This window comes from Meles meles, chromosome 5, assembly GCF_922984935.1.
Source record: "Meles meles chromosome 5, mMelMel3.1 paternal haplotype, whole genome shotgun sequence".
In the NCBI taxonomy this organism is placed as follows: domain Eukaryota; kingdom Metazoa; phylum Chordata; class Mammalia; order Carnivora; family Mustelidae; genus Meles; species Meles meles.
In genome coordinates this window covers 137,611,287-137,636,877 of record NC_060070.1, presented here as the reverse complement: position 1 = coordinate 137,636,877, position 25,591 = coordinate 137,611,287, and the positions used below count along the sequence as shown (strand labels likewise).

Genomic DNA, 25,591 nt, shown 5'->3' with positions numbered 1-25,591 from the left:
ATGAAAACAGCTTGTCTATTGATAGATGAATGGATAAAGTAGATGTGGTTCACTATTTGGTCCTAAAAATGCAAATCCCATAATGTGCAATGACATAGATGGACTTTGAAGACATTATGCTAAGTGAAACAAATCAGAAAGAAACACTTTGATTTTACTTATGGAATTAAAGCTCCACTTAAACTGCAACACTATGAAGTGCCCATTGATAGACGAATGGATAAGGAAAGTGTGGTACATATATACACTGGAGTATTACTCAACCACAGAAGAAATCCTGCCATTTGCAACAATACGGATGGACCTAGAGGGTACAATGCTAAATGAAGTAAGTCAGAGAAACACAAATACCCTATGATTTCACTCCTATGTTGAATTTAAGAAAGAAGGAAACAAAACCCAGACACCAAAATATAAAGAACTGGTGGTTGGCAAAAGGGAGATAGGTGGAGAGATGGGTGAAACAGAGGAAGAGGGTTGAGAGAACGGTTATCTTGATGAGCTCTAAGTATAGCATTGTTGAATCATTATATTTTATTCCTGAACCTAATAGGACACTGTATATTAATTATACTTGAATTAAAATCTCATAGAAAAGAGCATCAGTTTTGTGATTACTAACGGTGGGAGTTGGGAGGGTAGGGGTCAACAGTGGAAGAAAGTGGTCAAAAGTTTCAAACTTCCAGTTGTAAGATAAATACAGGGGATGTAATGTACATATGGTATATTTTAAAGTTGCTAAGAGTAGATCTTAACAGTTCCCACTGCAAGGAAAAAAATTGCAATTTTATGAGGGCCTTTGTGTTAACTAAACTTACTATGGCAACCATTTTGTACTATATGCATGTCAAGTCATTACGCTGTATACCTAAAATTTCTATAGGTTTGTATGGCAATTATAACAACAACAACAAAGAAGAGCTTTATTACATATATAAAGTTTTAACAGTTTGGATAGAAGATCAAACCAGCTATACTGGCTTAGAGAGCTGAGAAAGCTCCAGGAGAAAAGTTGGAATCTACTAGAAGTCGGTTCATGAGATTTAAGGAAAAAAAATTCCATAATATAAAGTATAAGGTAGAGCAGCAAGTGCTGATGTAGAAGCTGCAGTTATCTCGAAGATCTAGCTAAAAGAGTTCCTGACCGTGGCTACACTAAACAGATTTTCCATGCAGACACACAGCCCTCAATTGGAAGATGCCGTCTAGGACTTTCATAGCTAGAGAAGAAAACTCAATGCCTGGCTTCCAAAGACAAGCGGAGTCTCTTGTTAGGGAGAATGGAGGTGCTGGCTTTAACTTAAAGGCAATGCTCATTTACCACTCCAAAATCCCAGAGCCCTTCAGAATGATGCTAGATCTGCTCAGCTCATGTTCTATAAATGGAGCGACAAAGCCTGGATGAGAGCACGTCTGTTCACAATGTGGCTTACTCAACATTTTAAGCCCACTGTTAAGAGCTGCTGCTCAGAAGACAAGATTCCTTTCAAAATATTACTGCCCACTGACTGTGTGCCTGGTCACCCAAGAGCTCGGGTGGACATGGGCAACAAGATGAATGCTGTTTCAGGCCTGCTAACAACATCCCTTCTGAAGCCCATGAATCAAGGACTCATTTCTACTTAAGTCTCACTTAGGAATGTATTTCATAAGGCTATGGCTGCCACAGATATTGATTCCTCAGACATATCTGGGAAAAGTCCATTGAAAACCTTCTAAAAAGGATCCACCATTCTAGATGCCAGTAAGAACATTCATGATTCATCGGAAGAGGTTAATAGATCAACATTAACAGGAGTTTGGAAGAAGCGGATTCCACTCCTCATGGATGACTTTGAAGGGTTCAAGATTTTAGCGGAGAATTAACTGTAGATGTGGTGGATAGAGCAAGAGAATTAGAAGTGGAGCTTGAAGATGGGACTGAGCTGCTGGAATCTCATGATAAAATTTGGGCAGAGGAGGTGTTGCTTCTTATGGATGAAAAAAAAAAGTGGTTTGAGATGGAATTTATTCATGGTGAAGATGTTATGAGGATTCTTGAGAGGTCAACAAAGGATTTAGAACATTACATAAACTTAGCTAATAATGTAACAGGACTTAAGAGGATTGACTCCAACTTTGAGAGAAGTTTTACCATGAGTAAATTAAAGAGCATCTCATGCTACAGAGAATTTGTTCATGAAAGGAAGTGTCAATGTGGTGAACTTCATTGTTGCTTTATCTGAAGAAATTGCCAGTCACCCCACCTTCAGCAACCACCACTCTGACCAGGCAGCAGGAATCCACCCGGAGGCAAGAATTGCTACCAGCAAAAAGGTTAGGATTCACTGAAAGCTCAAATAGCATTTTTTTTTAAGATTTTATTTATTAATTTGACAGAGAGATCACAAGTAGATGAAGAGGCAGGCAGAGAGAGAGAGAGAGAGAGAGAGAGAGGGAAGCAGGCTCCCTGCTGAGCAGAGAGCCCGATGCGGGACTTGATCCCAGGACCCTGAGATCATGACCTGAGCCGAAGGCAGCGGCTTAACCCACTGAGCCACCCAGGCGCCCTCACATAGCATTTTTAAGCAATAATGTATTTTGAAAGTATATACAAATGTGTGTCTAGATAGAATACTACTACATACTTAATAGACTACGGGATAATATAATCCTTTCCCCTGTATGCATTGGGAAGCCAAATCATTTGACTTGCTTTGTTGAAATATTTGTATTGTGCTGATCTGGAACTGAATTTCAGTATCTCCAAGGCATGCCTGTACACAGTCCAGAAATACAGCTACCACATATACAGTCAATTGATATCTTCAAAGTTTCCAAGAAAACTCAATGGGGGACAAATAATTGTTTTAGTAAATGATCTGGAATATTTGGACAGCCATATGCAAGAAAAGGGGAGGGGGGGGAGAGGAGGGGGGAACAACCCTTCACATGATATAAAAATTAATATAAAATGGTAGCTGAAAGAAGATCTAAAACTATAAAACTCCTAGAAGAAAATGTAGGGGAGAAAGAAAATGGGAGATGGCAGAGAAGTAGGAGACCCTGTTTCAACCAGTCCCTTAAAGTGAGCTAAATATCTACCAGAACACGCTGAACACCCATGATACCAGCCTGAGTCGGATTATACACGTCTGGATCTCTACGGGGGGGAGAAGACACCACTGGAAAGGTAAAGCAGAGCGGGAACGCTTGGACTGATACTGGAGGATAAGCAAGAAGCAACCCACTGGAAAGTAATACCCAATACGAAAGTGCCCTGTGATTGGGGACCAGCATTAACCTGGAGTCTGGATAAAAGCACTCAAAAAGAGCAAAAGATCTTAAGGGGCAACTGGTGGAATCGGGCGGTCACAAGCACGTGCCTAAGCCCACAGACGGAGGATGGCCCCTGCTGGTGAACACCTGTGCCAGAGAACATGCTGTGGAGCCTCCAGACCGTGGTCCCGGAGCTCCCGGCTTTCCACTGCTTGCACCACCGCTCAGCTGGGCGCACTCCCCCTTCTGCCCGCACCTGAGAAAGCCTGGTGTGGGTGCCAGCTGCCAGTCTCTAGGACCGCACCCTTCCATGCCTGGCCAAGGGTCTGAACACTCCCAGCCCATGCCTGAGCAAACCCAGCGTGAGCTCTGGTCGAGATCCCCTAGCAGCGGCCTTCCTCAAACTGTGCAAACACAGGGTCTGAGTGCACCCTGCATGGACCTGGACCCCAGACAGCCGTGCTGGCAAAGGCAGCCACTGGCGCTGAAAGCAGGCTCCTCAGACCAATATCGCTCGTGGTTTTAGTAGCATGGGTGCGGAGATAGGCAGTAGTGGCTGGGGGTGCACACTGCCTGTGAGAGGTTGTGCTGTTTAGCTGAGTCTGCAGAGGGGGATTCTGTGTGTTCTGGACCACCCAGAGGGGAGAAGACTGAGGCTTCTGAGACAGAGGTCTGGGTGCAGAGAGTTTGCTTTCCACTAAACCTCAGAAAAGCCCCAAAAGCTGCCAAAGAACAAAAACCTTCAGAGAACAAAAGCCTGAAAAACCAGTTTCCACAGAACCTAGCCCCTTGATAGGGGGCAGGATGACTCAACCCAAGCAAAACTGACAGGAGACCCCAAAGTTCATTTTCGCTTTTGTTTCCTTTGCTTTTGGAGACATATCCTGAAAGGAGTTGCTGTGGCTGATATCGAAGAGGTTACTGCCTATGTTCTCCTCTAGGATTCTGATGGATTCCTGTCTCACGTTGAGGTCTTTTATCCATTTCGAGTTTATCTTTGTGTACGGTGTAAGAGAATGATCGAGTTTCATTCTTCTACATATAGCTGTCCAATTTCTTCAAGATCAAAACCTTCTGCACAGCAAAGGAAACAGTCAACAAAACAAAGAGGCAACCCACGGAATGGGAGAAGATATTCGCAAATGACAGTACAGACAAAAGGCCAATATCCAGGATCTATAAAGAACTTCTCAAACTCAACACACACAGAACAGATAATCATGTCAAAAAATGGGCAGAAGACATGGGCACTTCTCCAATGAGGACATACAAATGGCTATCAGACACATGAAAAAATGTTCATCACTAGTCATCAGGGAAATTCAGATTAAAACCACACTGAGATACCACCTTACATCAGTTAGAATGGCCAAAATTAGCAAGACAGGAAACAACGTGTGTTGGGGAGGATGTGGAGAAAGGGGAACCCTCTTACACTGTTGGTGGGAATGCAAGTTGGTGCAGCCACTTTGGAGAACAGTGTGGAGATTCCTCAAGAAATTAAGAATAGAGCTTCCCTATGACCCTGCAATTGCAGGGTACTTACCCAGTAAATACTGGGTATTTACCCCAAAGATACAGATGTAGTGAAAAGAAGGCCATCTGTACCCCAATGTTCAGAGCAGCAATGTCCACTGTCGCTAAACTGTGGAAAAGAACCAAGATGCCCTTCAACAGACAAATGGATAAGGAAGATGTGGTCCATATACACTAAGCAGTATTATGCCTCCATCAAAAAGGATGAATAACTAACTTTTGTATCAGCATGGACGGGACTGGAAGAGATTATGCTGAGTGAAATAAGTCAAGCAGAGAGAGTCAAGTATCATACGGTTTCACTTACTTGTGGACATAAGGAATAATATGCAGGACATTAGGAGAAGGAAAGGATAAGTGAATTGGGGGAAATCAGAGGGGGAGATGAACCACAAGAGACTGTGGACTCAAACGGAGGGGGTTAGGTGAGCCTGGTGACCGGTATTAAGGAGGGCATGTATTGCATGGAGCACTGGGTGTGGTGCATCAACAATGAATTTTGGAACACTGAAAAAAATTTAGAAGAAAGAAAATGTAGGGAAACTGATAATGAGTTTGCCTAAGATTTCTAAGGCACATCACAAAAAAAGCATAAAGTATAGAAGAAAAAAAATGTATTGGGAAAAAAAAATCAATTGAGCTTAATGAGAACTAAGAACTTTTGCTCTTTAAAGGCATGTTATAGTCAAGCCAGCACTTTCTAGCGATATGTCCTTGAGTAAGTTCTTTTGTCCTCATGTCCTCCTTTAGCAAATGGAGGTGAAAATATATTCCTTAGGGATATGGTGAAGACTGAATATATCGAATTCAATGCATCTAGTAAAGGTTATTAGGTGTCTAACTAGCTGTATTAGCTATGTACATTAGGCCTTCAATAGCTACGAAAGATTTTTTAAAAAGACACTTATAAAAATATAAAAAGATAAACCCTAGACAGGGAGAAAAGCTTAAACACACCTGATAAAAGGACATATCTAGAATATATGAAAACACTTAAAGCAAATCATTTTTAATAGTGAAAAATTTGAAGATTACCCAAGAGATAAAGATGGAAAATAAACACATGAAAAGATATTCAATACCATTAGTCATTACAGAAATGCAAATTAAAACCACAATGAAATATCATTACATTTCTGCTGGAATGGCTAAGATTATAAAGAGTAACATTATCAAGTATTAGCAAGAGTATGAGCAACTAGAACTCTCAAAAGACTGTTGGTGGGATTGTTAAATGGTTTCACTACTTTAGGAAACATTTTGGCAGTGTTTCTTAGAAGGTAAATGTACACCAACAATGATCCAGTCATTCTACTCCTATGTATTCACTCAAGAGAAAATACACGTCCATACAAAGGGTTATATATGATCCCAAATGCTTTCCTTTCAACAAAAAACTGGGACCTCAAATGGCCACCAGCTGGTGAATGGATCAACAGTGGTATATCCATAAAGGAACTATTACTTGGCAATATAGAAGAATGAACTAGTGATATACATAATATGGATAAATCTCAAAATAATTGTGCTGAACGAAAGAAGCTGGTAGGAAAAAATACACTTTGATTTCATTTAAAGCAGATTTTTTAAATTGCAAACTCATCCATCATGGCAAAAATCAGTGATTGCAAGGGAGCAAGTAAGGGGGACAAAAAGGGCAGGAGAGAAGGGTTTCAAAGGGGCAAGAACATCTTAGAGATGATGGATAGGTACATTATCTTGATTGTAGTGACTGTCCTTGGTATAGACATAGGTTAAAACTCAAATGACATACTTTAAATATGCACAGTTTATTTTATTCCAATTGTGTCTATATAAAGCTATTAAAGAATTACTTACCCTGTGACCCATTCTTCATAAGCCTACATGGAAAATTAGCAAATCAATGTGATATGTGTTTCCTAGCTGGGAATAATACATCAAGTATATCACTGGGGGTTTACTGGTAGGGATCTGTAGGTCAGGAGAACATCCCAACACTACTCAAAGAATTCTACAGAACACTGCACACGATGCTCTGTCCTTGGGCAGGATGTGGCCAGATGCAGGAAAGATGGAAAGACAGCTGACTTATCCATTAACTGGTCACATTAATAGCAATCAACATGGTTTAATAACTTTGAAAGTCACATACCTGGATTTGTCATTTAATTTAGGATTCTGAATTTTTACTGATGGTTCTCGTAAATCTGAGGACTCTTTTGAAGTGACTTCTAATCATGAAAATTCAAAACAAAAATAGTTAAGCTTCAAGTAAATATGTAAGTATACTACTCAAGTCTTAGGATAGGTGTTTTTTTTTTTTTTTTTAAAGCTGACCTTGTTGTAGGTCATCTGGTTTCCTCTTTTCAGGTGGACTATCTGCTGCATTTCTTTGCTGTAGAAAAAAAAAAAATTATGATGACTTTGAAATCCCTCTTTTAAAGTTCTTTTAGAGTCACTTTACATATCCAAAGAAAAGCATTTCTAAATACGAAGATACTGGGTTTTTACTCATTAGCCTGGACGCCTAATGACTGTTGGCTATTCCAAAAAATTGATGTATCTGCCCTCAGGAGTTTTGTCAGCACCAAAAACACTATGTTACATTTCTCTGTAATGTCCATGTAATCAAATATAAGAAAATGAGGACTGGTCTGAATACCTATATGTGCCAAACAGTAGGTTAGGATTAAATCCAAGATGTAGAGTATGTAAGGGCTACAGTTTAAATGAGCTATTACCTCCATTTTATAGATGAGAAGCCTCAGACTCAGGGTATTAATTTTCCCAAGTTCCTATACCTAGTAAGTGAAAACCAGGTCTAACTGCAAACATTAAACTCCTTTCCCTATATCTTGGTCTCCAGATTCAAAGTGAAGGAAGGAGGCAGAGCCATCCAAGTCCCACATTCCAAAGAGAGCCAAGTTGTGTCAAAGAGAACACATAAACCTGTGAGGCAAAAATGATCTAAAGGAGAGGATAGTCCCCCCCAAAAGGGAGAAATGGTTGGTTGGGGGGAAAAAAATGACAAACCAGGAGAAGTGGCTTCTACCTGTCTGCATCCTGGCAGACACAGTTCAGAACCTTGTACCCAGCATCCCATACTCACGACAGGCTCAGACTGGTCATTTAAGGGGAGAGTTATGGGGCATTGGTCATCTCTGGCACTCATTAACTCGGCCAGCTTGGTGGATTCTTCTTTCTGGTCTATACACAGAGAACAGAGCATTTAAAGTTGTAACAGTAACCATACACTATGGTGAACGCATTCTCTAATTGCTCTCCGTGGGACCCCACACCGTAGGTACATCGCCATCTATTGGTAAGAGCCGGTAGTTACAGTCTCCATTAAACTTGCGAATCCAAACTTTATGGGGACTTTGAGAAATGGCTTTGAGATAAACTCCTAATAGATACAGGATCTGTGCAGGTCAGCTTTGTGGGTAGCCACAGCCATGACTCACTTTTTATCCTTTGTCATTTCCATTTGACCCACAAGACAATGTATTGGGTAGGGAAAAGGATTCAAGGTGGCTAGCAGCTTTGCTCTCTGTAGGTACAATGGTATACTAATTACTCTCCCACACCGCAGGCTTGCAGTGAGCTCTTCCAAGTAAGGTTTTATCATTATTTTTAAAAGGAATTCAGAGTAAGAAATTTTATTTCCCAATATACCTGTGTCTCTTTCAAGGGTGCTAGGAATGTCAAGGTCTTCTTTCTCAAATTTACCAGAAAGTTCTGAGGAGCTTCTCATCTGGTCAGGTAACATCTGAAATGCAAGCCAAAATCCACATGACCTTTAAAAGAGGAGTAAACTCTGAAAATTTTTGTTAAGGAAAACTTAAGGCTCAAATACAATAAATATAAGTTAGAAAAGAAGTTAATCTTATTGCCAACTGTAAATGATAAATCCAAATTTAGAAAGCCCCTCTCTATATGGTTAGGTAATTTTAAACATATAAAACCCTTCATCAAAGGCAATGGGGGGTGTGGTGGGGAGGGTCTGCTTCCTCATCTGGGAGGAGAAACTACTGTTTTGTCTGTGAATGATAGACTTGATAATTCTTTGTCCCTTTCTCTACAGGGTTTGTTCTTGAATTCATTTTCCCATAAAGCCAAGTTGGAGGTGGAGGCCCTCCCTCTTGGGGTCTCAGCCAGTCTAGCATCCGTGTTAGGCCAATTCATATGTAACATGATATAGGAAGTTTTTTTTTAATTAAGTGATTAATTCTACTCTTTCTCATCCCATCCATGAAATGATCTTTTCATGTAGTGAGGATTCAGAAACTGCTGCAGAGCACTTAATGGACTATAACATGTTTGCATGTACAACTCAGTGCCAAAAGGAAATGGGCCCTAGGCTTCTTCCCTCAGTTCTCTGATCTCTTAATTCAACCTCCTAATTGCCACTACCATAGTATCTTACGTCTTTTTTTATCACAAATATCTTTGCTCTGCCTGCCATCTGTGATAAAGGCATTGCACTTGTAAGGGTTGAAATTTTTATTTTATTTTTAGATTTTATTTATCATAGAAAGAGCCCACACAAGCAGGGTAAATGATGTACAGCAGAGGGAGAAGCAGACTCCCTGCTGAGGGACTCGACTGGACCCTGTGAACACAACCTGAGCCAAAGGGAGAAGCTTAACCACCTGAGCCACCCAGGTGTTCCCAAGGCATTGTGCTCTTGCATGTAAATAGGATACATTATAATGAGTGATATGGAGGCCATAGCATTCTTGAAGCGTAGCTGACCATTTCACCTGAAGACCAGGAGACAGAACTTGAGAAAAACTCCTTAAGAGATGCAATTTCTAGTGATTCCCTTCAATTCTCAAGGATTGGAGGAAGAGAAGGAAATGCTAAGAAGCCCACAGCAAGTATCCTCAAAACTTCAGGAAGAATGGGGCGAGGTAGGGACGTTATCCTAGAAAATTGTCAATGGTTCACAATAAATGGTTTAAAGAATTTTGAGACAGAAAGGGGCTTTGTGTCTGACCTAAAGCAATGATCTATGGGAAGAACTGGGATTAGAACCCAGATTCTCAACTCTCATTACATGATATTCCAAAGATCAAGCTATCTGCTTGGGTTTTGATGTGAACATTTGCTCAACAAGGAAGTTAGAGACAGGAAAATCATACTAAAACATTTTCAAATAATCAGCTAAGTCTGCTACCTGTTTGTCTTCTCCTAAAGCTTCAGTGGAAGCTTGTGATATGTCGAATTGTGAGTCAAAGTGGATTTCTATTTTCATCACTTCTTTGTTGTCAATATTAATAGGTTTCTTCAGGCAAATAATGAGGATCTTCCTATTTTCAGTTTCTAACAACAACAACAAAAAGAACAAAGTATGCATATGCATATCAACATACCAAAAAAATATTAGATTCTAGAACTATAACTCCACTGGGATATTTGTCAATCGTTCAGGTTTTCTGCAGTAAGATGAAAAATTGCATTAAATGAAGTTACTTTGAAATTATTTTTGTTAGATGCACCTTTGTGTGTTTATACATACAAATATACACAATAGGACTGTGTGGTTGATCTTCAAAGATAGGAAGTAACTTACCTTAACAGCAGAACCTTGGAATCAAAACCTTGGAAATGGTTTTGACATCTATAGAATTCAATCTGATTTGTAAGGAGCATTTTTTTTTAATACAAAGCTTTTACCTATAGCAGATATTTTACTCCCCAATATATTAAACAAGACATTCATTCTCATTCTCTCTGATGTCCTTCACTTCTGAAAATTCAAAATAAACATCACTATTCCCCATACACAAAAATGAAATCATCCTCCTCCATTTCAACAGACTCTACTTAAGGAGGAGGCTCCCGTGTGCCCAGAAGGACCTGTGTCTCCGACGACAACGCTCTTCTTGAGGGCCTCCTACCAGGACACCTGCTCTCTACCAACAAATAGTAATTGGTTTCAGGAAACAGTTTCGGCCAGAATTCATGAGGAGTTCAACAATGAGCCACAGTAACTACAAACTGAGTCCCAAGCTGCACGAGAGGAAAGCATAAGGCGCCTGAAAGAACAGGCAAAATGAAGGGTCACAGATTGAGGAGAATGAAGAGAAGAAGAAAGAATGAGACACATGGGTCTGGACCTGTGGCCCCTACACACCGGAAACATGGCTACTGCAAACTGATGGGCTAGAAGCACAAAACATATTGCCAGTTTGTGACAACTTCACGCACAAAAAAGAACAGGCAAAAGATCTCACTTGTTATAGCGATTGTGTGTTAAAATGCTAACATTTAGGATATACTGGGTGAAATTTTTTTGAAATACAGTATGTTGAAATCAATCTACTTTTGGCCTTTTTAATAGGCTACTATAAGATTTTAAATATGTCTGACTCAATGGCACCACACACCCTGTCCCTGGGTTCTCCCCAGGACCTGCTCACTCCAATAGGCCTGTGGCTGGAGCGCATCCAAGGACATATCAGAAGTCCAGCAGTGCTAGCAGCTGCAACAGGAGCCACCAACATCCCAAAGTGACTCCTACTCTAGGTAGAGGGAAAGATAACCACATATACCAGTCTCACAGTGGGCCAGAGCCATGGGGGCAGGAGAGACAGGCATCTAGTCTGACTTCAAAGCCCCTCCAACCAATGAATCTTTCTGGATACAACACAGGGAAAGAGCCTTGCAATTTGGTACTATGTCATTTCCCAGACCCCTGGTCTGACTCAATTTAAGCCCAAGGCAGCCCCAGATGGACCCACTAAAAACCCAGGGACTAAACCCTGCCACAACAGGCAAAGAGCCACTGCAGACAACTGGACTGAACGCACATGTGGCTTAGCCACAATAGGACACGTGCAATAAATGAAGGGGATATTCATGAAGTGTCAGACTCTAGTGAACAGATTCTAGTCAACAGGGGACATTGCACTGCAGGGCAGTACAGGATCTCTTCTTCATAATGTCCCTACTTCCAAAAGCAGGAGGCATAGCAGACTTTCAAAACACATAGAGACACAGACAAAATGAGAGAGAAATAGGTCTCATATGAAAGAACAAGATTATAGCAAGAGCTAAATGAAATAGATAATATTCCTGATAGAATATTTAAAGTAATGGCCAGAAAGATACTCCCTGGTTTTGAGAAGAGTGGGAGACCTCAATGAGACCATCAACAAAGAGACAAAACAAAGAATCAGAGATGAAGACGACCTGGAGAACAGAATAATGGAAAGCAATCAAGTGGAGTAGGAGAAAAATAAAGTGAAAATAGACTAAGGAAACACAGCAATACTACCAAGTGTGACATTCACATTATAAGAATCCCAGAAGGAGAAGAGAAAAGAGGACAGAAAACTTATATGAAGAAATAATAGCTGAAATTTTCCCTCATTGGGGAAGGAAACATACCCAGATCCAAGAGGCATAGAGTCACAAAAAAAAAAAAAAAAAAAATCAACCCAGTGAGGTCCACAACAAGATATACAGTTAAAATGGCAAAAAGTAGTATAAAGAGAATTTTAAAAGCAGCAAGAGAAGAGAGTTACAAACAAAGGCAACCCCATAAGACGATCAGCTGATTTTTCAGCAGAAACTGTATATATCATTAACTCCCTCTGGCTCCCTTAAAGTGCTAAGAGAAAAATCCTGGGTCACCTGGGTGGCTCAGTCATTAAGCATTAAGTGACTGCCTTCAGCTCAGGGTATGATCCAAGGGTCCTGGGATAGAACCCTGCATCGGACTCCCTGCTCACCAGAAAGCCTGCCTCTCCCTCGCTCACTTCCCCTGCTTGTGTTCCCTCTCTCACTGTGCTTCTGTCAAATAAATAAAATCTTTAAAAAAAATGGAAGAAAGAAAGACATTGATCAAAAAAAGAAGAAAAATCTTGCAACCAGAAACACTCTATCCAGCAAGCCTATCATTTAGAAGAGGAGAGGTAAAGAATTTCCCAGAAACGAAAGTTAAAGGAATTCATGACAACTAAACCAGCCTTACAAGAAATGTTAAGGACATTGAGTGGAAACGAAAGACCATAAGAGTAAGAGAAGCAAGAAATATAAAAGCAGTAAAACTTGGTACATCAGTCAAGGGATCCATAAAATAAGAGGATGTTAATATGACACCATCTACCTAAAACATGGGGGGTGGTGTGTAGAGGAGTAAAGAATGGATTCAAACTTAAGCGACCATTGCCCAAGTATAGATTATTATATGTATAAGAGGTTATAAACCCAAAGGTAACCACAAATCGAAAACCAATAACAGATTTATAAGGAATAAAGAGAAAGGAATCCAAGTATATGACTCCAAAAAGCCAGCAAACAGTAAAGAGCAAGAATGGAACAAAGAACTAAATAGCCACAAAACAAGTAACAAAATAGCAACAAGTACATACTTATCAGTAAATTTTTGAATGTAAATGGACTAAACACGACAATCAAAAGACAGTGACAGAACAGATAAAAAAGGAAGACACATCTATAGGCTGCCTACAAGAGTCTCATTTCAGACCTAAAGACACATGCAGATTAAAAGTGAGGGGATGGAAAATTATTTGTCGTGCAAATGGATGTGAAAAGAAAGCTGAGGTAACAATATTTCTATCAGACAAAATAGACCTGAAAACAAAGACTTGTGCTCTTGTCTGCACTCTGCCTTGACCTCCTTGTGTGGCCCCTGGAGGTGCACTGGATACTTCCCTCCAGGATCTGAGGAATGAGGTTATGAATGCACATTGTTGAGAAAATATGGTGGTGGAATGAAAATGAGGACTGTAGGCTTATCTCATCCCACAAACATGACTAGATAACTATCAAATCATCCTGAATACCCCAAAAGTTGTTCTGAGGATGGACAGAACAAACGCCACAACTAAAGGGAGAGAAGAGGCCACACTGAAGAAAGTAGGAAGTATGGATCTCTGGTGCTGTGGAGGGGAGGGAGCTGGTCTCAATGAAAGGCAAGGGAGTACACAGGAGAACACACAAGGAGAACATTTCTCCAAAGACATTGGCTTAGAAAATAAGGGCTGAATTTTGTGAGGTCTGGCAACCAGCAGGGCTTTAAAAGTCTGGAGTTTAAAAGGTCACTGGTCTTGGTGGGGATAGAGCCAAGAGGGCATGGCTTCTGGAGAGGAGGCAGGAAAACCACCTGGGAGCAGGCTCAATCATTTAGGCATCATCCAACTCTGTTTCAGCTCAGATCATGGTCTCACAGTGGCAAGAGAGCCCCATGTCATGCCCCATGCATTGCATGGAGTCAGCCTGAGATGCTTTCCCTGTTCCGGTTATAAGTACCTGCTCTCCTTCTCCCAACTTTTTAATTGCGGCATAAGACATTCTCCATGTTAACCACTCTAAAATATATAGTTCAGTAGCATTAAGTATATTCACATTGTTGTACCACAGATCTCTGGAATTGTGTCTTGCAGATCTAAAACTCTATCCGTTACCTGATGTAGTCTCAGCCTGCTACTTCTCCGCCATCTTGACTCGATCCAAACTCACGCCTAATTCTAAAACTCTATCCGTTAAACAGTAGCTCCTCATTTCCTTCTCCCCACAGCCCCTATTCTACTTCCTGTCTCTATCACTTTGAGAGATGCCCATAAGTGGAATGATAGGATATGTGTTTTGATTAGCCTATTCACATAGCATAATGTCCTGAAGGTTCATCCTTACTGCAGCATGTGCCAGATTTTCCTTTCCTTTTAAAGCTGGATCATATTCCATCCTTATTCCATTCCTTATTCACCATTAGATGGACATTTGGGTCACTTCCACCTCTTGGCGATTGAATAATATTGCAACAAACATCAGTATGTCCATCTGTTTTCACGCCTGCTATCTAGAAGTGAAATTGCTGTCTCACATGGTGATTCAAGAAATGGGCAGAGGACATGAACAGGCATTTCTGCAAAGAAGACATCCAGATGGCCAACAGACACATGAAAAAGTGCTCCACGTCACTTGGCATCAGGGAAATACAAATCAAAACCACAATGAGCTATCACCTCACACCAGTCAGAATGGCTAAAATTAACTAGTCAGGAAATGAGAGATGCTGGCGAGGATGCAGAGAAAGGGGAACCCTCCTCCACTGTTGGTGGGAATGCAAGCTGGTGCAACCACTCTGGAAAACAGCATGGAGGTTCCTCAAAATGTTGAAAATAGAACTACCCTATGACCCAGCAATTGCACTACTGAGTATTTACCCTAAAGATACAAACGTGGTGATTCTGTTTTGAAGTTTCTGAGTAACTATAGCTATTTTTACAATTAAAAAAACAAAATCAGGAAAACAATTGAATCCTAAAGTCACAAAGTGAAGGAGTCCTCAACCTTGTACCCTTGCATCCTGGCCCTGAGCAGTGTTCCTTCCATCACGCTATGCCATCTCCCTCCTACCTCAAAGAACAAAGTCTGCTCTAGAATCAGAATTAAATGTGGGGTGGTTTAGAATTATCTTACCTATTATGCTGAAATTAACCACAGCTTCCTTCAAAAGTCTTACTGAGTCCCACAGAGCACTCTGGAAAAAAATAAGTTACGTTCATGAACACATAATGTATTTGCATATAAACAATCTCCAAGCACTTGGTTTAAGTAGGAATTAAACATAGTTACCTTACTATTGTCTATATAAAAAGTGACACTCTGACTTCCGAGGTTGAAGTCAATCCAAAATTTCTCTAGTTTTTCATCTTCTGGTTTTCTCATCTGTAAGACGTAATTTCATCATGAATTGTGTACATATCCTGTTAAAGGGTCAGAGGGAAATTAGTCCACTAAAAACAACTTCTGCTTTTCTTGGAAAAACACTACTTTAATACTGTAGGAGGTCTTTATTGCCTTACTTCTGCAAAGCAGGAGTAAGGTCTTAGCTTCATATAACTAAGGTATTTCTGGAAAAAAAAAAAAAAACCACTATCCTTAGTTTAACATTTAAAAGATGTTTAAATGTGTCAGAGGACTCTATTCACATATTTCCCCCCTGAGAGAATGAGAAAGTAATCCTATATTGAAGCAGAAACAATCCATACTGCATAGAAATGGAAACTTTAAGGAAAGGAGGTATTATCAAATATAAGTGATTATTTGCCACCTACCTTACTATATCCATTAGAGTAGAGCTAAGATGTGAAGATTTCAAATTACCTTCATTTTAATTGATTGTAAAATAAATAGGTGCTTATAGGAAAAAAGCTTCAAACCATATTGTTTATAGAAACAGTTAATGTCTCCTCTGCCCTTCAACTTGATATCTTTCCAGAGAAAGATTAACAATGTCTTTGTTTCCTCCCAGATGTTTTCTTTTAGACATGTCAGAAATATATGAAGAGTTTTTATCTTAAGAATGGAAAAAAAATAGACCACTTGCTTTTCTGAAAATGACACTTCTGGGCAACTTTCCATCATATGTGCTTTCTTCTTTGAATGAAGGCTTTATGTATGTTATGGGAAGCCAGTTTGAGGGCCATGTTGAAGTTGATGAGAATTTAGAAGTCAAAAAAAAAAAAAAAATCCACCACGAAGCAGATACTGGAAACTTCAGAGAACCAGAGGAAAAAAAATAGAGATGCAGAAATCAATCAGGCTACTAAAATCAGTCCTAGGGATAAGAAACTTGTGGTATAGCCAGGACTTAAAAGTTCAGCTCACAGAGACCGAGAAACAGCCTCTAATCCAAAGCAAAGGAACGGTTGATTAGGACATTTTGATGACAAGGTACAGGAAACCTAAGCTGAGTCAAGGTTCATAGGTCTTTGAAAAATTTATCCCCTGTGAAGATGCTGTAGGTGGACCTTGTTCATTTAGAAACTGAAGGTAGTGGTAAAAAGAAACTGCTCACCCTTTGATAGTAAAGTACAAGGTAGAAGTATCTTGTGAAAAGAGAGCCCCCAATTTCTGTGGGTAAGGTGGGGAGCATCAAATGGATGGAAAGAATCAAAGAAATTGCTCTTTTCCTTAAAATACAGGCATTAATAACAGTATTCACTAATAGGGTAAAATAATGCCAGATTCCTGTAATAGATCTCGTGAACACAGTTATCAACCCTAAAATTCCTGTATCTGGCATTAACAATAGAAACCTTAAACTTATTAGTAATGCATCCCAGTTAGAGCAGGAGAGAAGACAGATGAAAAAAGGCTTCAGAATGGAGACCTCTAAAAGAAGTAAGCTTCCTTTTCTAACAAGCCCTTCTTTTAGGGAGAGCAGTTTGACCTAAGTATGTTTACCTAAGTTAGGGTCTATGAGACTCATAGATACCACTTTTACAGCCCCAGAGACGAACATACCTCATGCCCATCAGCAAAAGCAGCAATGCACGGAAATGAATAGACCCTGAAAAACATTTCACAATGTAAAAAATGTATGAGCGGATACCCAACACAACTTACACATGTTTTATAATAAGCATTTTTATCTAGGGTATGTAATTAAATCTCTTTGCACAAAGTATGGAAGAGAGTCTCAAACCTACAAATGGATACTACTCTGGGGAGATTTCTAGTCTCCATCTGGCTAGTGTACAAGTCCGGTTTACTGGTCTACCAGCCAGGCTTACTAATACTCTATCTCTGCCTAGTTGCTGGGCCAGATTCCAATGAAAGGGGTGAACTTAGCAAATTCTCATCAAGAACACTTTGTAATAAACCTATCTCTACAGAGTTCAAATCTTCAAAAAATAAATCATTTCATAAAATCTCCTAGGGAACATGTTAAACATATTCCAAAGCATAAGTAAATATTCTAAAAAAAGAAAAAAACTGATAGAGGTAATTTTTAAACACATACAAACGAATCACTATGGAGAATGGATCTAATCTCCTGATGTTTCTATTCAATGGATAATCTAGTAGTGATAAGTTATGTATCTTCTATTCTCTCCTAAAATAGAACGGATCCTAGATTTCTAATATTAGATATTTTCAAAATAAAATGACACCCAGAGACATACTTACCTTCTCTCATCACCAAGTCGGTTATTTAGGTAATTGAGAAACCGTCTACTATCCTTCAAAGAAATAATGCAAATTTTAAGAAAAAAAAAAAAAGTTTTTACTATTTTTTACCAGCATGTAGAAGCTAGGGTTTGCTTCTGAATTCCCAGGATCCAGTAACATCACAGGGTTCCCCCAAGATTCATTATTACAGGTTAATTAAAATACTCTGTATTAGAAAGGGTAAACTTCAGACCCAAATTCTAGAAGGAACCCCCAGCCAGGAGATTTTCAGCTGAGGAATGCTTTAAGTTTCCAAAGGTTATGTGCACAGTTCCATTTCACTGGGTTGAGGGGAAAAGAAATACATTTAACTAGTGACCTAGATTACAGTTCATATGCTAACCCATTGGGGATCCATCTTGCTAATATCTACCCAGAACGAGTCAACCACAAACCCATAAGTTTATACATTTCGGGTTTATTCTGGGAGCATTATCCATTGCCAATTTTCATCATGAAGAGTTCTCTACCCCATTCCTTCTTGGTTTCTCTCTTCTCACACAGGTTCTGAGAATAAGGATTGTTAGAGAGAGTTCTCCTACCCAGAAGCCAGTAAGAAGGTAAATTTGTTGCCTCCAAAATACTAAAGCTGAACAGACACCAACCCAGGCTTTTGTCCCTTTTCGTAGGGAGGAATGGATACTGTAGTCCCTCCTTACAATCCACATCTTTATGCAGCACTAAATAGACAGCAGCAATGTAAGCCTTGACCTAAAAGTTGTTCCATTAAGACAATGGCTCTATGGGGGAAAGGATTTGAGAAATGTTACTTTTGACTTATTTTCGTGGAATTTCCTTGACCACGGGGAATGATGAAGAGGAAAAAGGGAACTAACCTCTGAGTCTACAACATCCCAGGCACGCTGGTTTCTCTCATTCAGTTCTCACAGATTTAAGGTGGGTTTTATTCCCATCTCACAGATAATGACACTGAGGCTTCGTAAATCAACTACCTTACTAAAGTGCATACATCATGTAGGCCACGGAGGTAGACTCAAACCTGAGGCTTATAGTCTTTCCATTTCCATCAAAATCAATACTGGTTAAACTACCTATCTGGCAGTAGGCTCAAAGTTAATATTTTAAGTATATTTAAAACTTCAGATTTAATAAAATTCTAATTGCATAGTGGTTTTGGCCAGAAAAGCTTGGTTCAACACGAGCATGGTTACTAAGAATTTTACCTTTTCCTAAAGGACCTAACCTTCATTGTAAGAACTTAGAGAGAGAAAAGGAAAACCATTTTAGCTGTTTTAGGATGAAGGCGAATATGCGGCAAACTATAACCTATTTTTGTGCTATTTGGGGGTACAATCACCCTGAATCCAGACTGCATGGAAAACACTGGAAATTACTCTTCTAAAATAGAGAGGCCTGATGGTTCAAAATACAACTACCCATAATACTCCTCTGCAACTAGAGCATCCCATGCCAATTTCAAGCTCCCCTCATTGCCCCAGCTGCTCTGTACAAGGCTGAAATGCACATTTTCTCTAGCTCTCCCTACCATCTGAGATTCGCTGAAAATTGCTCCCTTCCATGATATTTTCTTGGGCTGGGTCCATCATATTCACATCACCTATCTCCAGTTCAAATTACCTTTAAAAAAAAAATCTGTATGCCCATATTTGATACATAGATACTCTGCTCAGTCCTCAGATCATTTCACATAAATGAGAAACAGGAAGCTTAAGAATGGCTCCTTATTCACTTAATCAGTTCTTAATTTAAGAAAATCTCCTCCCCTGAGCCCAGTGTTGAAGAGAACACTGAGGATGTTTAATAAGTATTGGGTAAGTATATTTTTGGTGACCAGGAATCTCACCGTCTCAAATTCTCGATCCTTAATTTCTTTGAAAGCTTCAGCAAGGACATCGTCTTCAAACCACTCATGAACAAGCTCACCCCTTGATTTTTTCAAGGTCAGTCTACACAATGCTTCAGAAAGTGCAACCTGCTGGTCATAATCTAGAGATTAAAAACATGGTAGGTTATTCTGAGATGGGCATAAAGCAAAGAAAAAAAGGACTTCCATAGATTAGCACTTATTCTAAGAAATTCCATCTTTGAAGACTGGCATTGTATGTTACAGTTATAGGCAGTAATATGTATCCTAAAGCACCATTACTTAAATTCAGTATTTAACATTAGCAGAAAATCTAAATAGGCCAGCATATAACAGAACATTTCCACATTTTACGTCTTCTATTAAGACATTCAAAAGCAGCCCCAACAGGCTTAAGAATATTACTACAAAAACAGAATCAGAACAAATTGTGGTACTTCACGACTGGTAAAACATATAACATGTTTAAATTAAGTAATTTTAAGGGTAAAAAGCTGCAGCCAGGTATGTACAACAGGAGGACATTTATAGAATGCTTTTAAAATTTGCAAAGTAATGAAGTAATGAATCACTAAATTCTACTCCTGAAACAATTATACTAGATGTTAACTAAAATTTAAGTAAAAATTAGAAAAAAAATAATGTATGTTGTTTATGAATACATAGAAGTAGAAGAACGTATTTTTGATTGAAAAAACAAATCTAAGGCAAGGATTACCTCTACCAATGGGTAGGAGAATGGGATCAGGGACATGTACACCAGAGGCTTTACATGTAACTGGTTTATTTTACTAAACAACCCCCCCAAAAAAAACCAAAAACACAAAACAAAAAGACCAAGTAAATGTGGCAAAATGTTAGAATCTAACTAAGCTTGTTGGTGAAGAAATGAGTATTCATGAATTATTCTTTATGACTTTCAGCATGCTAAAACTTTTCATAAGTTAAAAGTGAAGTGTTCTTCCTATCTTCAACTTGACCATAATTTTCACCCATAGTTCTAAGATGGCCACAAAACCCCCAAATGTCCAATGTGCAATACTCTAATATTTAAAATTCTAAACAATTCTTACCACCCACAGTCAAGATTGTCCTTGCGAGGTCTTTCCTGAAAGATTTAGATAAATAACATTCTACTGAAGCGTACATAAAACTTTACTCTATTGGCATTAAAATTTAAAACCAAGGTGTAGGGGTGCCTGAGTGGCTCAGTCGTTGGGCATCTGCCTTCTGCTCAGGTCATGATCCCAGAGTCCTGGGATAGAGCTGCCCCTGCCCCCAGCCCCAACCTGTCAGTCTCTCTGCTCGGTAGGAAGCCTGCTTGTCCCTCTCCCATTCACTCTGCTTCTGTGTCTCTCTCTCGCTGTCAAATATCTCAAAGAAACAGTTGGATTTTCACTGACAAACATTTGAAAAGATAAAAATATAACCAAGATGTATACTTTTTAAAATACAGAGAGAGCACATGCATGAACAAAGGGGAGCGGCAGAAGGAGAAGCAGTCTCCCGTCTGAGCTGGGAGGGCAGCACGGGACTTGATCCAGGCCCTTGGGATCATGACCTGAGCCAAAGGCAGATGCTTGACTGAGCCCCCAGACCCACCCACCAAGATGTGTATTTTTGAAGTTATTTCAAACTCAGCATCAGAGTTTCTTAAATGTCAAGAATACATCTTGACATTTATTTCTTAAATGTCAAGAAAAGTTAATGACTTAAAGCATTTTTTAAAAGACGCTAGAGTTCTTATACATTCAGAGGAAGTATGGCTCCTTCTGTAAAGGGAATTCAATTGGAGGATGTCTGAAGATCATCGAATGCTAAGATTCTGGAATTTTATAGTCATCCCACCAGCTTGCATGAATATATTTTTTGAATAAATCTTTTTAAAAACATAGTTGACACCTGAAAGAAATGCTACAGTAGGTGCCGTGAGTCCTTCCAGTGAGCTCTTGAACAGCTTTTAAAAACTGATAATTTTATTATAATGTAATAACTTAACCATATTACATCCAACAACAGATTCCCACATTATATAACAATTTCGGTTAAATGCTAACAAGTATGATACTGGTCTTTTAATGTCTCAAATAACTCCCATTTTAAAAAACAGATTGGCCAAGAAATCTTGTAGTTCAATTTCTCATAAACAGATTGCTTTGTTACTATTAAAAAGAAACCTTGCCTTAAAAATAGTACCACTACTCTGTGCTTGCAGACTTTATATCTAACCTTAAGTCCAGAACATTCCAGACTTTTTAGGACACACAATAAGGCAGAACCGTTAGGATTAGTTTGAAAATTTACAAGGAAACATCAGATCAGTTGTTCTCCAATTCTAAATATAACATTAAGAGTAATGATTAATTTAATCTAGTTAGATATTTTTTAGGAAATATTCAATAGAAAAACTGCATCCTGCAAACACTACTTAAATGAACAAACATGACAGTGGGCTCCATGCTCCCCATCACTTCATTCAGGCCTATAACATGACAGACTTGGTTGCCCTTCCTCTCTTCCGTCATGGCTGCAGGTCACATGAATGACGGCGTACCACAATACGTCAATGATGCTGGTTAGTGGCTAGCACGGTAACACATTTAGGTTCAAATTTTAGAACAGGGTGCTGGGTTTGCTGTTCATGGCCACACATTACAACCTTACTCCTAAATTTCAATGTCCTAAGAAGTACATAATTATAACTAGGCCATCAAAAAAAACAGAACCAAAAAAATCCAGATTTTTTTCCCATTTTTGAAAAGCAATACAAATTCCAATGGCATAGCTAAAAGTTGGTAGCTTTTGAGCATTTGCTACTAAGTAACACGGTTATCACTTTGAATGAGTTGCTTCATTCACCCTGTGTAATAACTATAGAAGTTTACAGTTGGCTCCATTTTACAGGTGAGCAAAGAGAGGTGGCAAAACCAGATCTGAAGCCCAGCGGTCTGGTGCAGAGTCTATACTCTTAAGAATCTCCTATGAGTCACTAATTTAACTCACATTCACAGAGGAAAAAAAAATAACCTATAGCCCAAGAAAGCATCTCAGCTCACAAACTTAACAAACATACTATTGAAGAAGAACTTAGCAAAGTCTAACTTTTTCCCCTTAGTCCTCCGTCACTGCTTAGCTCAGAGCCTGTACACAGCAGGTGCACAAAGCATTTACTGAAGAAAGCAATGAAGGCAGCAGGTCTAAGTAGAACAGAGACAGAGGCAGTACGACCCAGAGAGCTTTTACCCTTACATCATCCCATAATCAAGTACAAGGTCACTTACATAAGACGACTCGGGCCTTCCAGCAAAGGGAGTCGTCTTCGCTCTTCCTGAGGCATGGCATGCAAAATGGAGTTCAAAGTTTTCAAAGCCTGGAGACGGGAAAGTATTTACAGGGAACAAACATGGAGGCTGACTGAACCCTCTCGAAGGCCTTTAGAGCAACTTTAGCAGATTTGTTATTTGCAACTCACCTCCTGTCGAATCAGATGACTTACAGTCTTTTCTGTCACCAGAAATCCTAAGGTAAATATAAAGGAATCCAAAATCTGCATTTTCCCTGAAAGCATAATTTTAGAAAAATCAAACAGATGCGAAGAAGAATAAGGAAATGACTCCCACAAAACAGGAAGAGGCAAAGACTGGAAACACCATGAGAGCAGGGAACATTTTAGAAGTTGAAACAGTCTGGGCAATAAGACAGGGACAAAATACATTTGCGGTGTTTAGACCTTCATTGAGGAAAAGAGCAGCATACACAAAGTGTGGCTGTGTGTGATTACCTTGTCTCAAGCAAAGCTACATTTTTTTTTTAATCCAGACTGAGGGACAGATATACAAAGGATAGCTACTGCAGTTTTGTTGTTCCTTACATTGTATATTTTTCCAAAAAAAATTTTTAAAGGTCTTATGCTAACAAAAGCAGGGTTTGAACAAAGTATTGACCTTTATTAAACAGCATAATTGTAAAACTTCAGTTATTTTTAAGTCAGTACACAGTAAAAAGAAATGGGTATGTGATTATCCTATTAATTATATACATATCAATATTAATTATTAGTTAATAGTATTTATGCTAATACTATTAATACTGATTAATTATCAATATTAATCACTATATATTATATATTAATTATCCTGCTTATTAAAGTATGATTTCATTTATGCACATTAAGATAAAATTACAGTACACTTATGAAAAGTGAAAACATTTGTGGTAAGATTATAACATTACTTTCATAGGTTCAAAGGTGCAATTTTGATATACAGTTTTGTCATGTCATATACTCACCCCCCGTAGAACTCATGAGACTGTATGAACCCCAAACCAGAAAAATAGGAGTAAAAAAAGATTCCTCTTCTATCAAAAAAACCCAGATTGATACTGCTGAATGATCTCTGGAAATCAGAAGTTTGGCTAGGAGCTGTGCCAATGACTGGCCTGCCAGTTTAAAACTTGAAGATTTCAACACAGCCCAGATGGACAGACAGCAGAGGATCCTAAAAACCATTTGTGTACCTGTTAATTAGCAACTATCAGGTGTCCTGTCTTTTCATTTATATAGTAAAGAAAACAAATAGAGCCTTACAAAAGGGAAAGAGGAACACTGCCATTAGGTAGCAGAAAATGGACTTTTTAAAAAGTGCTTACTTCTGGAAATGAAGATTTAAGAAGCACGTGACTGATCACAAAAAAACTTCAGAGAACATGAATTCCAAGAAAGAGTCCCCACCGTCAAAGAGCCAGCGTAATAACCTGGCCTGAGACGCAGCATAAGCAGTTTCAAAAGTACCTGGGGCATACACTGAAGAGATTGATTGACTAATCTCAGAGTATGTGGTAGAGGGGCAAGAATCATTAGGAGACTTCTCCAAGAACAAAAATACTGGTGGGCACCATTTTTCTTCCTGTCCTTCAGCGTACGTAGCTGGACATTTATGAGAGCCAGCAGTGACACTCTCCCCCAGTCTTGCTAGAACCACATGCCCACCCCCAGTGCTCCCTTACAGACCTGCCCCATCCAACCCATCCGCCTTAGCAGCCATCTTACAAAGTGGCTCCTACCCCACCACACAATGCAAGGTGCCTGAGTGGAGAACCAGCACCACTCCAAAGAGACCACAGCCCCGGAGAGAAGGAGGAAATAATCCCACACAACAGTTTGCCCACAGTTCTAGCAGCCAAGCCTTTTCACTGATCACAGAGGGAGAAATCCCTGCCATTAGGTACACTTGCAACAAAGAGGCTGATTCCTCATACCTAGTCCGACTGCCCACCCCATCCACCAATGAAAGCCTCTGAGCCATACAGGGAGAAAGGCTGGTCATCTGATACACTCACACAAAGAGGCTAATCCCAGACAACCAGATTGACTGACCCTGTCCACCTATGAGCCCGCAGAGGCCTTACACAGGCCCCTCAATGCTGCATGGATCAAACCCTGCCCAGTGTACTCACAGGAGGCAAAGTAGATCTGTGGAGCTCACTAGGCTGAAAACACAGCTAGACACAACAGTAAGGTATACACAGCCCACACAGGAGATACCCCAGCTTGTGTGGTTCTGATGACCAGAAGGCATGGCACCACAGGGAACCACTGAACTTCTATACAAAGCAACTACTTTCAAGCCTAGGAGACACAGCTATTCCTCCTTCACATATAGAAGACAAAATGAGGAAACAATATGTCCTAAATGAAAGAACAGCACAAAAATCACAGCACAAGAACTAAAAGAAATGAAGAAATATGATAGAGAATTCAAAGTAATAGTCATAGAAATATTCACTGCACTTGAAAAGAGTGGATGAGAGGGGCGCCTGGGTGGCTCAGTGGGTTAAGGCCTCTGCCTTCGGCTCAGGTCATGATCTCAGGGTCCTGGGATCGAGTCCCGCATCGGGCTCTCTGCTCAGCAGGGAGCCTGCTTCCCCCTCTCTCTCTCTCTCTCTCTCTGCCTGCCTCTCTGCCTACTTGTGATC

General features: G+C 39.7%; 1 protein-coding gene across 1 annotated transcript in view; it reads right to left on the bottom strand.

The window, feature by feature from the left end:
* SYCP2L (synaptonemal complex protein 2 like) overlaps nucleotides 1-25,591 on the bottom strand; it is a 114,556-nt gene that overhangs the window by 68,769 nt on the left and 20,196 nt on the right. The window contains exons 8-20 of the mRNA XM_046006111.1: nucleotides 23,088-23,173; nucleotides 22,897-22,985; nucleotides 20,689-20,723; nucleotides 19,595-19,737; nucleotides 17,728-17,780; nucleotides 17,062-17,107; nucleotides 15,388-15,480; nucleotides 15,232-15,292; nucleotides 9,956-10,101; nucleotides 8,452-8,545; nucleotides 7,886-7,983; nucleotides 7,114-7,171; nucleotides 6,929-7,007 (exon numbers count right to left, since the gene is read on the bottom strand). Coding sequence (XP_045862067.1) covers nucleotides 6,929-7,007; nucleotides 7,114-7,171; nucleotides 7,886-7,983; nucleotides 8,452-8,545; nucleotides 9,956-10,101; nucleotides 15,232-15,292; nucleotides 15,388-15,480; nucleotides 17,062-17,107; nucleotides 17,728-17,780; nucleotides 19,595-19,737; nucleotides 20,689-20,723; nucleotides 22,897-22,985; nucleotides 23,088-23,173 — 1,081 coding nt within the window. The remainder of the gene's footprint in view (nucleotides 1-6,928; nucleotides 7,008-7,113; nucleotides 7,172-7,885; nucleotides 7,984-8,451; nucleotides 8,546-9,955; nucleotides 10,102-15,231; nucleotides 15,293-15,387; nucleotides 15,481-17,061; nucleotides 17,108-17,727; nucleotides 17,781-19,594; nucleotides 19,738-20,688; nucleotides 20,724-22,896; nucleotides 22,986-23,087; nucleotides 23,174-25,591) is intronic.